This window comes from Ambystoma mexicanum, chromosome 3q, assembly GCF_040938575.1.
Source record: "Ambystoma mexicanum isolate Mex_15411 chromosome 3q, UKY_AmexF1_1, whole genome shotgun sequence".
NCBI lineage: Eukaryota > Metazoa > Chordata > Amphibia > Caudata > Ambystomatidae > Ambystoma > Ambystoma mexicanum.
This window is the reverse complement of record NC_090926.1, coordinates 1,016,500,312-1,016,513,053: the sequence shown is the minus strand read 5'-3', so window position 1 is coordinate 1,016,513,053 and position 12,742 is coordinate 1,016,500,312. Positions and strand designations below refer to the sequence as shown.

The window sequence follows — 12,742 nt, the reverse complement described above, 5'->3', positions numbered from 1 at the left end:
GCACGAACTGTTATTGTTTGTGTATATATCATGAACCTTCTTTATAAAAAAAACTTATCACGTGACATAGTGTGTGGAAATTCCTTTGTGGGAGATTGGGGTCTGCACTTTAATTAAGAACCAGCCTGCGTCACCTCCTGAGAGCTAAGCCTTGATTGCTCGTCCATTGCTACCTCAATAGAGAATCTTGGCTGGGGTGCTCTGTGCTTCTCTTCTGCCATATAGAGGGCAGGAGTACAGATAAGCCCCGTCCAGTCTTTACTGTCCACTCTTCCCAAGATGGTGATACTCCAATTCTATTTCTCTCACTCTTCGAGGTTTCTCTGCTTCTCTTTATCACATTACTCTATATCACATTAATACAGTACATCAACTTGATTTTCATGCTTATCTCATTTGTACTGGGACGAGTTTCTCTGATTCCGTAACAAGTCCCTTTTGGCTTCCTGGTATTCCAGTACTCCCCGTTGCCTTCAGTATGTCATGGGAACATTTCTGGTGCCCGTAGATACTGGGGACTTTCTCCTTCCTTCTGTTTGCTTCTCGGTTCGCTTTTGGCGCCGTCTGTTTCTTGCTTATTTCTCTCTCCTACTCAGCTTCTGGATACTGCTATGGGTAACCAGTCTATGTGTTGCTTTATCTGTGGGGTGATGGCGTCGTTGAATGGGCAGCCTGCCCACTTCGATTGTTTCGTGGTCACGCCACCACCAAGCTTTCTGCTCCAACCGTTTTAGCTGCTGGCTTCTCGTACACGGCAGGCTTCCAGTGCTTCCTTCTCCTGCTTGCAGCAGTTCTGAAATTTGCAGTCTTCATGTCTGTTTCAGCTATGTCTCCTTCAGGTGTTATACATGCAGGGTACCTCACCTGTAGGATTCTGCCTTCCTCTCACTCTCGTTCTCTCCTCGTCCCTTGTCATGTGCTCCCTCTTCAAAGCACTCATCGCAATTATTTGGAGATTGTGATTAAAAGGGACAAGATCTCTTTCTTCTGGTAACAACATTTCTGATGTTTGTTAATCTGCTTAGAATCACATGCTGTGCATAGGTCCGACATCCAGTGGTCACTGCGGAGTATTGCATTTTGTTTTTCGTAGTCGAAAAGGGGACGTCGACAAGGCGTGTCTGTAACACTATCCCTATAGTGACGTGCGTTGTACCCACAATCCCTCACGCGTCGAGGTCCCTCAGATTGTTTTTTTCCGCCCAGTTTCTGGTCGCCTTTCGCGGAGCTCCTAGAGAGACATTGCTAATACTTGCCACGGACCTCGGTCATACTTAATATATTGTTAACGATCCCTCCCCTCGACGTTAGCTGTGAAGCTGTTTCTCCGCCGAACAGATTTTCGACGGAGAGGAAGAGCGGAGGAGATCCTTCGGCGCTGCCGAACACGTGGCCTGGCCTCGACGGCCAACATACAGTAGGGAGAGTGGGGGTTCGAACTTTTATCTTCTCTTTGAGAATGTCTTTCTTTCTCCCCTTTCTTTCCCTTGGGGTTGTTATCGCCAGCTATTATTGCCTCAGCTATGGAGAGGACACCTTTTAAGTTCTGCCCACGCTGCAGGGGCAAATATACTTGGAAGGATAAGCACAAGCTCTGTAATCGTTGCTTGCCCCTCGATCACAAAGAGGACAGCTGCGCAGCCTGCAAGCTCTTGAAACCTAGAACCCTTAAAGAACGAAGGGTTAAGAGGTGGGCGGACTACGCGATGTCGAAGTCAGTTTCCTCACCCGCTGCCGCTGTTACTGAAAGTGACGAGGAGGGCGATAACTCGACGTCCGTTACGGAAGTCATGAACCCCCAGAAGGAGCGTTCCCGCTCCTCGACGTCCGTCCCTGGCCCCGACGGGCTCGGCTCACGCCCTGCTTATGGGGATGAACACCCCGGCGACAAGGACGCACATAAACCCCATAAGGCTAAACATACAACCCACGGCTCTTCTTCGTCGAGAACGAAGGATCCATCAGCGCCGAAGGGGACGCAGGGCACTCCGGCGTCTACCGCAGACCGTAAAGGTCTCAAGCCCCACCCGCAAACGCAGCCGCGTCCAGCGATTGGGCTTTCATCTAACATGGGCGCTACCCCAAAAACATCCGACGTAACGCTCCATAGAGCGGCCGTCGAGGTACAACGCGCAACGCACACAACGTCGACACCAGAGCCCTCGACTGACAAACTCGTTGTCGAGAGCCTAGCGAGAATTGTCTCCGAAGACAAACGTGCGCGGACGACGAAACAAACGTCGAATACCGCGACGAAAAAGCACAAAGGTAGCCAAGAACTGCCCCTTTCATCGAAGGACGCTTCTGAACTACCGAGGGCTTTTCAGAAGGAGACGGAAACCTCTCGTCGACGTTGTGGGAGCGTTCGAAGCGGTTCGAAGGTGAAAACACAGATTTCCCCCCTCTAGACTATTCAGGGGTACCCCATGAGACCCTTGAAAGACTCCATTCTTGCATGGAGAAAATGGAAAGGTTTCTAGGAAACCAAGACCCACCCACTCACAAGAGACAAAGAGAATGGCCCCAGGATGACCCTAGAGTCAAGATTCCTAGGCTGGTTCCCCCTTCCACAGATGTATATGACCTCACTGAGGAGGAGCAATACCTTCAGGAAGATGAGGAGTGTTTGGGTGGAGAAGAAGAACTTGAGGAAGAGGGGTTCGAAGAAGATCCTTACACTAATTTCGAAGAGGATACAGCTACCTCGCAGCCCTGGCAATCCCCGTCAGTGCAGCCTTGGCAATCCCCATCAGTGCACTCAGACCCTGATGCCTTTCACCCTTCTCCTCTCAAGGATTCACATATTGGGAACTCCTCTCCCATAGATGACCAACCTTCCCTCAATGCACTATTGCGGAAGGCAGCAGCGCATTTTGAGATTGACACAGGGGAAACTCTTCCAGACATAGACTTTGTTGAAAGAGTTATTAAAGAAAAAGCCCCTGTTAGCCAGTCTATTCCACTCCTGGCTTCTATTAAGAGAAGAATTTCTCCTTCCCTTTCTAATCCAGCTTTAGTAAGAGGGGTCAACCCTAGAATAGAAAAGCTCTTCAGCCCTTCATCCTCTGACCCTTTATACATCAGAGGACACTCTATTCCGGACTCCCTTGTAGTTACCAACACAAGAAAAAGAGCAGGGGTACCACTATCCACTAGTGAAGCACCACCTGACAAAGAAGGCAAGAAGCTCTACGCACTTGGGAAGAGAATCACGACCTCCGCCGCCTTCTCTACTAGAATTGCTAATAACAACTCCCTATTAGCTAGCTACGCAGATGCACAGTGGAGCAAGCTGCGCAGCGAGGCAGAGGACGCACCTGAACCCCTGCGGTCACGTCTGCTAACTGTAATATCAGAGGGAACACTTGTAAACCAGGGCATCGTTAAGAACTCCCTAGATGCCGCTGAGACTGCTGGCCGCTCCCTGGTTCAGAGAATACTTCTCAAACGACACGTTTGGCTACGCAATTCAGGTTTTAAACCCGAAACCCAAGCCTCCCTCATAAATAAACCCATAGAACAGACGCATCTGTTTGGGAAGGCAGTTGATGAGGCACTAGAACATGCTAAGAAAGAGTTTGATACCATCAAGACTCTTGATCAGATATCTAGACCCCCTAACAGGCGAGGCTATGGTAATAGACGCTCCTTTCGTGGCCAAAGACAGCAGCAAAACCAACAACAATTTTACTCTGCTACCAACTGGCCCTCTAACCAGGGTAACACCCAGTTCAGTCAAAGAGGCCAACGGCGTGGCAGAGGAAGAGGTCGTGGCTCCAGCCCCAGAGGTTCCACGCCCAATACCAGCAAATGACCCGAAGATTCGGGTCCCCTCCCATGCATCACCGGTCGGGGGCCGGCTAACATCGTTCCTATCAGCATGGGAGGGAATATCGTCAGACCGATGGGTATTATCAACCATAACCCACGGATACTGCATAGAATTCAACGGTTACCCGAAGTACAAACCCCCACGGAACCAACGCAGATCACCGGAGCACCTCATTATTCTTTTACAAGAAGTAGAAGAACTACTGAAAAAAGAAGCGATAGAAGCTGTCCCCCTATCTCAGGTAACAGAAGGTATTTATTCAGTGTACTTCCTTGTACCCAAAAAGGACTTAACCATGCGCCCTGTATTAGATCTGCGCCCAGCGAACAACTTTGTCAAACCACAGAAGTTTCGTATGGTGACCTTACAGGAAGTAATCCCACTGTTATCACAGGGGGATTACATGACAACGCTAGACATGAAAGATGCATACTTTCATATTTTAATGTTGCCAGCACACAGAAAATACCTCAGGTTCAAGATAGAAAACAAACACTACCAATTCAGAGTACTACCCTTCGGGATAGCTTCTGCTCCAAGAGTATTCACAAAAGTACTGGCAGTAGCAGCGGCCCACCTGCGAAGGCTATCCATCCCAATATACCCTTACCTCGACGACTGGCTCATAACCGGGGATTCTTACGAAACATGCTTCTCCAATACCCAAAAGACCGTAAACCTTTTGTACCAACTGGGCTTCTCCATCAACGAAAAGAAGTCCAGCTTAGAACCCAGCCAAACCAAACAATTTTTAGGGGCTCTAATTCAAACAAAGGACGGCCTCGTCTTCCCCTCCAACGAGAGGGTCCAAAACATGCTGTTTCAGATCCCCCATTATGTAACAGGTCGGGAGGTGACGGTACGCAAAGCTATGCGCTTGCTAGGGATGATGGCGTCATGTATTTATTTGGTACCTCACGCGCGTCTGCGCATGCGCCCAATGCAGGAGTGGCTCAACAGCCAGTGGTGTCAGGCCAGCGGACAATGGGACGATCTAGTGGTGGTCTCGCAGGCCTTAGTTCTTTCGCTGAGGTGGTGGACAAAAGAAAACCTGCTAATAGGGAAGACTTTTGCCACACCCGCGGTAGAAGCCACTCTAACCACAGACGCATCCCTCACAGGATGGGGGGCTCACCTATCCCATCAGACTGCTCACGGAGCGTGGACTCCGAGCTTAGCATCCAAACATATAAACCTGCTGGAACTTCTAGCAGTGTTCAAGGCACTGAAAGCCTTTCAGAAACACCTGCAAGGAAAGACAGTGATGGTCCTCACAGACAGCACCACAGCCATGTACTACCTCAACAAGCAAGGGGGCACTCACTCTCCAGGACTGTCCAAACTGTCCCAGAATATATGGAAGTGGGCTCTCGGACACAACGTTTCTACTATCGCAACATGTACCAGGGGAACTCAATCTGCTAGCAGACAAGCTCAGCAGAGACTTCCCACTGCCCGAAGAGTACGAATGGCAATTGCACGAAAACATCGTCTTAGACGTCTTCATGCAATGGGGATTTCCGGAAATAGACCTGTTCGCAACTATGGAAAACTCACAATGCCAAAGTTACGCCTCCAGGTACCCCCAGAACCAGTCCAAGGGGAACGGTCTGTCGATTCAATGGTCAGGGAAATTTGTTTACGCCTTTCCCCCGACTCCCCTTCTCAACAAAGTGGTGCACAAGATGCACCAGGAGCAGGTTACCATGATACTAGTGGCCCCAATGTGGGCCCGGCAACCTTGGTTCGCTCACTTGATGGAGATGTCCCTATCTCCCCCAGTGAAACTTCCCTGCCCATACAACATGCTGTCACAAGACAAGGGCAAGACACTGCACCCATGCCCTCAGACCATGAACTTAGCAGCATGGCTCCTGAGATCGTAGAATTTGGCCATTTACAACTCCCTCAGAGATGTATGGACATCCTCAGGGAAGCCAGAAAACCGAATACTCGCCACTGCTATGCTAGCAAATGGAAAAGATTTGTCATCTGGTGTAGAAATAAGAGCATCAACCCAATTGACTGCTCTCCTACTGACATTGTCCTATGCTTGACCCATTTACTGGATTCAGGTCTAGTGTTCAATTCTATTAAAGTCCACCTAGCGGCACTTTCTGCATACACCACTTCCCAACTTAAAGTGTCGTGGTGGAAGATACCAGTTATCAAAGCCTTCATGGAAGGGGTAAAAAGAATACACCCTCCAATAGCTAACCCAGCTCCCGGATGGGACTTAAATGTGGTACTTTCTAGACTCATGGGCCCCCCTTTCGAACCCATGCACAAAGCAACTCTCAAGGACCTCACTCTTAAGACTACTTTCCTAATAGCTATCACCTCCATTAGGAGAGTAAGTGAACTACAGGCTCTTTCTGTACTAGACCCCTTCGTAACAGTTCACAAAGATAAAGTGGTTCTACGCACACACCCAAGGTTTGCACCAAAATTCATCTCAAAATTTCATGTAAACCAGTCTATAGAACTACCAACGTTCTTTCAAAACCCTTCCAGCTTGGGAGAAAAAAGTCTGCATACACTAGATGTACGCAGAGCAGTCATGTTCTACATGGAAAGAACCAGACCACTGAGAAAGACTAATCAGTTCTTTGTCTCTGTGGCAGCAGGAAGAGAAGGAGATGCAGTTTCAAAGTCCACTATATCTAGATGGATTGTTCAATGCATCACTCTCTGTTACACTCTTGCTAAGAGAGAACTACCCTTCAAGCCAAGAGCACATTCCACTCGAGGCACTGGGGCTTCCATAGCATTCATTGCAAATGTTCCCCTTGAGTCCATCTGCAAAGCGGCTACCTGGAGTTCTGTACACACCTTTACAAAACACTACTGTCTAGATACACACTCTAGATCTGACTCCCAGGTGGGACAGGCAGTATTAAGACATCTTTTCTCTACTGTTCCTTCTCATAACCCACCGGCAACTCCGGGTACTGCTCGCTAGTCTATGCACAGCATGTGATTCTAAGCAGATTAACAAACATCAGAAGACAATGCATTACTTACCGTAAAAGCATTTCTGATGGTTGTATCTGCTTAGATTCACATGCGCCCACCCTTCCTCCCCGCTCGGATGGAAGGAACATAGACATCCTTTTATATATTTCTCTCTTTTCTGTACTCACTCACGTCTAGAAGGCTCCCTCAGGGCAGAAAAATACAAACAGAGGGACCTCGACGCGTGAGGGATTGTGGGTACAACGCACGTCACTATAGGGATAGTGTTACAGACACGCCTTGTCGACGTCCCCTTTTCGACTACGAAAAACAAAATGCAATACTCCGCAGTGACCACTGGATGTCGGACCTATGCACAGCATGTGAATCTAAGCAGATACAACCATCAGAAATGCTTTTACGGTAAGTAATGCATTGTCATTTTCACTTTCTCTGCATTCTAGTCTTGGAACTTTTAATTATTTTGTGTGTTAGACAGTCCCAAATGTGCCATGATGTAGAAAGCATCAGGGAGTTCCTCATGGGAACAGGAGTCCTTATCCCCAAAAGCAGAGCGTCTCCCAGTGAGGTCCCACTTGCCTCGACCCCTAGGGAGGGGATGGCGCAGCAGACTCACCTCCCTAGCCTCACAAGGGGGAGCTCCCCCTTGGGGAGAAGGGACATCTTCCCTCGATTTGTCACAGTGCTCAAAAGTAAATGTCCATGTGACAGGACTTTAAAATGCCTTGGTAGCCATTTTGATCTTTTTCTGTTAACATGTGGCTGATACCAATGCAGTAAAACGGCTACACTATAGTGCAACCCAAATGAAAGTACACAAATGTCACTAGCCTATAACCGATACATTTCTGTGTGAATGTGTGGCACTTTATAGCGCCCCTGCTCTGGCAGCTGTATGTGGTACTTGGGGCAGCACATAAAAAATGCAGTTGCAGCTTTTGGGGACCTTTTTGGAAAAGTGTCACTGTTGATAAAAAGGTCAATACACCAAAAAAGCCAGTTAAACCTCTAGGGTACTACCAACGTTAGGTAAACTAAAGGCATACATGGATTTCTGACCAAACAATCGATTTGCCTTTTTTTTGTGTCCTTTTATATCTCACAATCGTCATTTGTGAAACAACGTGGCCTTAAAACAAATGCACATACCTCTCATCACATAAAGCCCTCCAATTCCTTTGAGTAGGATGCTTGGATATGTTTGTACAACCATCTTATCTATATGGAAATCACAAATGCTTATTCAATTGAAAATGTATGGTTGTCTTCTCTCTGCTAACCAATGACTACCAATAGTCCTACTTTCCACAAATGATCATAGAACACATTTCTGCAAAGTATCAAACAGGGATTCCGTTAATATGCTTGTTACACTAGTGATATCACTTGTTATTGAAGTGTTATGCTTTATTTTTAGATATTCCGCTGTGAATGAAATCAACAAGGTGAAGGGTCACGAAGCACAACTGTTTGTGTACTTCATTACAAAGCTGTCTCGTTTGGAAGGCGAATCCTCCTATGTGGGATTCCATGGAGGTAGGCTATGTTGCGCTGTTTCCTCTAGTGTGCCTCTACTCTTGTCCTCCCACAGAGTCTTCCAACCTATAAAAATAACTTCAAATTTGGCAACACACACATTTTCTCTTTTGTTAGTGTATATTTTTGTGGTGTTCTGTGTGAGCATGTAGTGCTTATGAAAGGTGCTCATATAGCTTTGTTGCCTAAGAGACTCCCTTTTTTCAGCGTGGAAATCTATTTTTGATTCACCTGCTGTGCACAGTTGTCCATCTTGTTGAGTATTTTGTTTGCTAACGGTTTTGTGCTAGGTGGCTGCCTGGGATGTGTATGTGTTTCCCACAGTGCTCCTGAAAGTCAACATCTTCTGTTTTTTTCTTTTCCTACTGTCAGTTTGTTGAAGGAGTGGAATCACAGAGCAGAAAACATTACAACTAAACCGCTTAGAGCGCGCAAAGAAATTACTTAGAATAATAAATGTTTTGAAGGCATTTTTTGGCAGTGGACCGGGCAGGTCGTGAATATAATGAATTAAATACTTTTTTCAAATTGGATTTATCCATTTTGCAAATTGGATTTATCCACTTCTCTTCAATGACTCGCGGACTGTTGGGTCTGAAAATCCTTTTCTACTCGCCATGGTAGCCCTTTAAACTTTTTTGTCTTCCTTTTTCTGTATCCAGACATGTGTTTTGTCAACAGTAGGGCTTTTTCCAAAGCCTCACTGAAAATTGATATTCCAGTTTTGCTACCGGGGCTAGGCTACTGAGCTCCATAATGGCTCTGGGTGAATTTTCTACCCCAGACAGTTGCACGTGTTGCAGGCTGGTGACAGTTTGTTTTGCACTGCTTAATTGCAGTGAGCCATGTTAGAGAAATTGTAGCCTTTTGCTCCCTGTGCAGTAGTATAATATCTGCCTGGTGGTTTTTTTACAGTCTTTTTTACAGTCCTGTGAATTCGCACCTGTCTTTGTTGCCCTACTTGTGTTTATTTTACGGTGGAAAAGACAATCTTTGTCTAACTTTCAATATGAGTTCTGAGCCACAGCTTACAAACGCTTCCCTTATTGTGTGGAGTTGAAATCTAGCTGTTGAGGGTGGCTGCTGACACTGAATCTGCATCCTGTGACGCTGATCCACAGATTGGGAGGCCGCTAAATCCTTGTCAGTTGCATGGGTTGTGAATGGAGTGTTTGTGGTCACGCTCAGCCCCATGAATGTGTTTCTTTTGAGACCCCAGACTTTTGGCCAACCACCTGTAACTACGACTGTGTGTCTTGAGGAAGTAGACAACAAAGCAAACTTGTTATGGAACCTTGGCTACAGGACTCCTGATCACCCCCTCACTTGAAACCCAAGCTCTGTTTCCTCCATGGCCAAATGGATCCATAATTATTGATCCCACCCCTTCATTGACTGAGCATACTCTGAACAACCCTGCTGCCCCCTCCACCGCCTTGCAACTGTCCTGTGTTCCCGTTAAGTCTCCTGTCAAGTCCTGACCAAAGCATTTTTTGGCCTGATCTGAAGGGTTGCTTTTAATGATTCTGGGAAACACCACTCCTTTCAAAATTATCCAGTAATTACTTTCAACTTTACTCATCTTCGAAGTGTATCACTGAAACACTTCGGCAGAAGTGTGTATTACTTCAATATAAAACTAAAGTTTTTGAGAAATCCTCACCAATCACAGTTTCTAGTCTGCCACAGGGATTAGCACTACAGCTTGCTGATTCTGCAGAAAATCCAACTCTCTTTAGCCCATCTTTCGGCACTTTAACAAATTGATGACTAGCTCCATAGCTTCTGACCTTTGAACGTATGTGATATTTGTTTGACGGTGGTGTTCCCCCGAAACACGTAAAACAATAGCAACATGTTGTAAATTAAGCTTAAAGCATCAAAATAGTGGAATATAACTTTTTGAGAAATCTGTTTTAAAGTATTGGTAATATTAGAACTGAATTACAGAAACTGTAGATTGAGGGATTTTGGGAAAGATTTTATTTTGCGGCACCTTTCTTTTTGCTTTATTTTGGCTGCTCACCTGACATTTTGGAGGCAAGTAAAGCTTTATGCTTTGCTTCCTGTAAAGACTGGAGGGGGGCTGCTCTCTATATGGTAGAGGAGAGGCACAGAGGACCCCAGCCAAGATTCTCTATTATTGGAAACGTAGTAGAGCAATCAAAGCCTAGCTTCTCAGGAGGTGATTGCGGGCTGGTTCTTAAGTACAGTGTAGTCCCCAAGCACCCACAAAGGAATGTCTGCACACTGTATTAGTTAAAACACAGTCTTTATATAATTAAGGCTCATGGTTATATACACAATCACAATAACTCACTTTGTGGTCAGTTCATCTACAATGGTAAATGTATACACTTCTAAGTGGTACCACAATTATCAGATTTCATTAAAGTGCATCAACTGTACTCTGGTCAAATGTCACACAAATCAATTAATAAAGGTACCAACAACAGACATAGGAGCAAAACAGTTGGTTAGATCAATTGGCAGAATACTGGCCCCTACCGTTAGACAAAGTTCTGTGTGGAGATCCCCCCACCTGGGAAACCTTTAAAATAAAGATATACTACAAGCCCAGTCCAAAAAGTGTTCAATTAATCTCATTTCCTTCTACAAAGTTTCTACCACCCCAGTGTACCTGGAATAGCAGAGTTCGACGAAGGGTCAACGACGGATCCTTCTTGAGTGGCTCCCTTTAAAGCAGGAGCCATGGATCGTCGATCCCTCGAAGAAAAGGAACTCGGCGTCGAGGTGCCAGCTTCGGTCCCGCGGCGGTGCTCTTCGACGACGGTACAAAGACGTCCTGCAACCCCACCAGTCAAAGGAAGAAGGATCTCCGGGCTGGTGATCTCCTCTGTCGTCGGGAAAAGTGGTGAGACGGTTCCGCAGGGCTCCACCGGTGGTGTCGTCGTTGCAGGTCGGCTCAGCTTCTCCCTCCTCGGATTCTTTAGGTCCTGTGGCGACTTCTGAAGTTCCAGTCCCCAAAGCCCTGCTTTTATGCAGAAAACCCCCAATCATTCAGCCTAGCTGTCAATCAAACATGCTAAGTGGTGAGCGGGGCGGCTCACCACTTGGGCCAATCACACAAGAGTGCGACTTGAGTTGCCGAGGCAACTCAGTCCAGGGTGCCTAACCCCCCACCCACACCCCCAGTGGTACCCAGACAGAGTGGCACCACTTTTGGAGGCTTCTTTGGACAAGCCCGCCAAAAAGTGGAACAAAGGGCTCGACTTGGGTTGGAGTCACAGAAGCGAACACAAACGCCATTTTGGAACCAAGTTTCGGCAAAAATTACCAACCGGTGAATTAATATTAATTTAATAAACCGGCGGTATGTTCGAGGCTATGTTAAAAAGTGGTAGCCTCGAACAATGGGAAAATCTCATAAGAATATGTTCGCAGTCGAATATAAAAAGTAGTATCCACTGCCACCAGCCAAAACACGGTCGGGGGGGGGGACTGGACAGTGCCCCCTCGAACAACAGACCCGAGGCAATCGAATTGCCCCGACCAGTACGTCCACAATATGATGGTTTATACTGGTTCTGTTCACAATTTGAGACTAGTAAATCCAATGGTGACTTTACATGCCCTGGGAGACAGTAGTCAGTCCCAGGGTATGGAGTCTATGTCGCTACGACACCCCTGGGTTACGGCACGGAGGGTGCTGTGTAACCCACATACCAAAAACACATGAAGCCCTATGGGGTAAAGGACCCCATAGCCCATAAAACACATACAAAGTCAAAGGAACACCTCAAATCATGTCTAAGAGTGGGAGGAAAAGAGTCTCATTCTTAGCAGGAGAAAAAAAATAAACCCCAAAAATCCAGCAAAGCTGCTGGGGGACTCACTAGGTTTGGGAAATTAGCCTTACAGAGAATTCTCCCTAACAGTTCTCCTCTGTGCTCCCCGTCTCCGTTCGGCAGCCTGTCGAGGGTCTGACTTCCAGGTAGCTTCGGCGAAGGTTAGCGGTGCTCGATGGTTCCTTGGAGCACGGTAAGAGGGCGCCTAACCGGGTCCTTTATTGGATCAGCCTCGACGGCTCGGCGGCTTTTGGATTTCCGTGAAGGGAGACAGCAGTCAACCACCTTCTTCAGGCTCTGTTGTTGAGATCAAGCGTCAGTTTCAACTTCAGCTTCTGAACCAATTCTTGCAGTGAGAGGCCCCCAGATATACTGTTGATCTCCCATTCATTCTGCTGAGTCACACTCAGGCAACTAGTCACTCAGAAGGGCATTCAGCAGTCAGTCACTCTGAAGGGCATTCATCAGTCAGCCAGCCAATCAGGCATACAGTGCATTCAGGCCATTCTCCTCCCTCTCAGACACTCGCAACAAGGAATATGTATTGGGACAAGTACCCAGCCATTCAACACTACACACTGCATTCATA

The 12,742-nt window shown here is 46.9% G+C and overlaps 1 protein-coding gene across 3 annotated transcripts in view; it reads left to right on the top strand.

Annotated features, from left to right (window-relative positions):
- The window catches only part of RNF213 (ring finger protein 213), a 3,248,263-nt gene that overhangs the window by 2,005,973 nt on the left and 1,229,548 nt on the right, over positions 1 to 12,742 (top strand). For all 3 annotated transcript variants that reach the window (XM_069655189.1, XM_069655190.1, XM_069655188.1), the window contains exon 30: positions 8,226 to 8,344. In XM_069655189.1, coding sequence (XP_069511290.1) covers positions 8,226 to 8,344 — 119 coding nt within the window. The remainder of the gene's footprint in view (positions 1 to 8,225; positions 8,345 to 12,742) is intronic.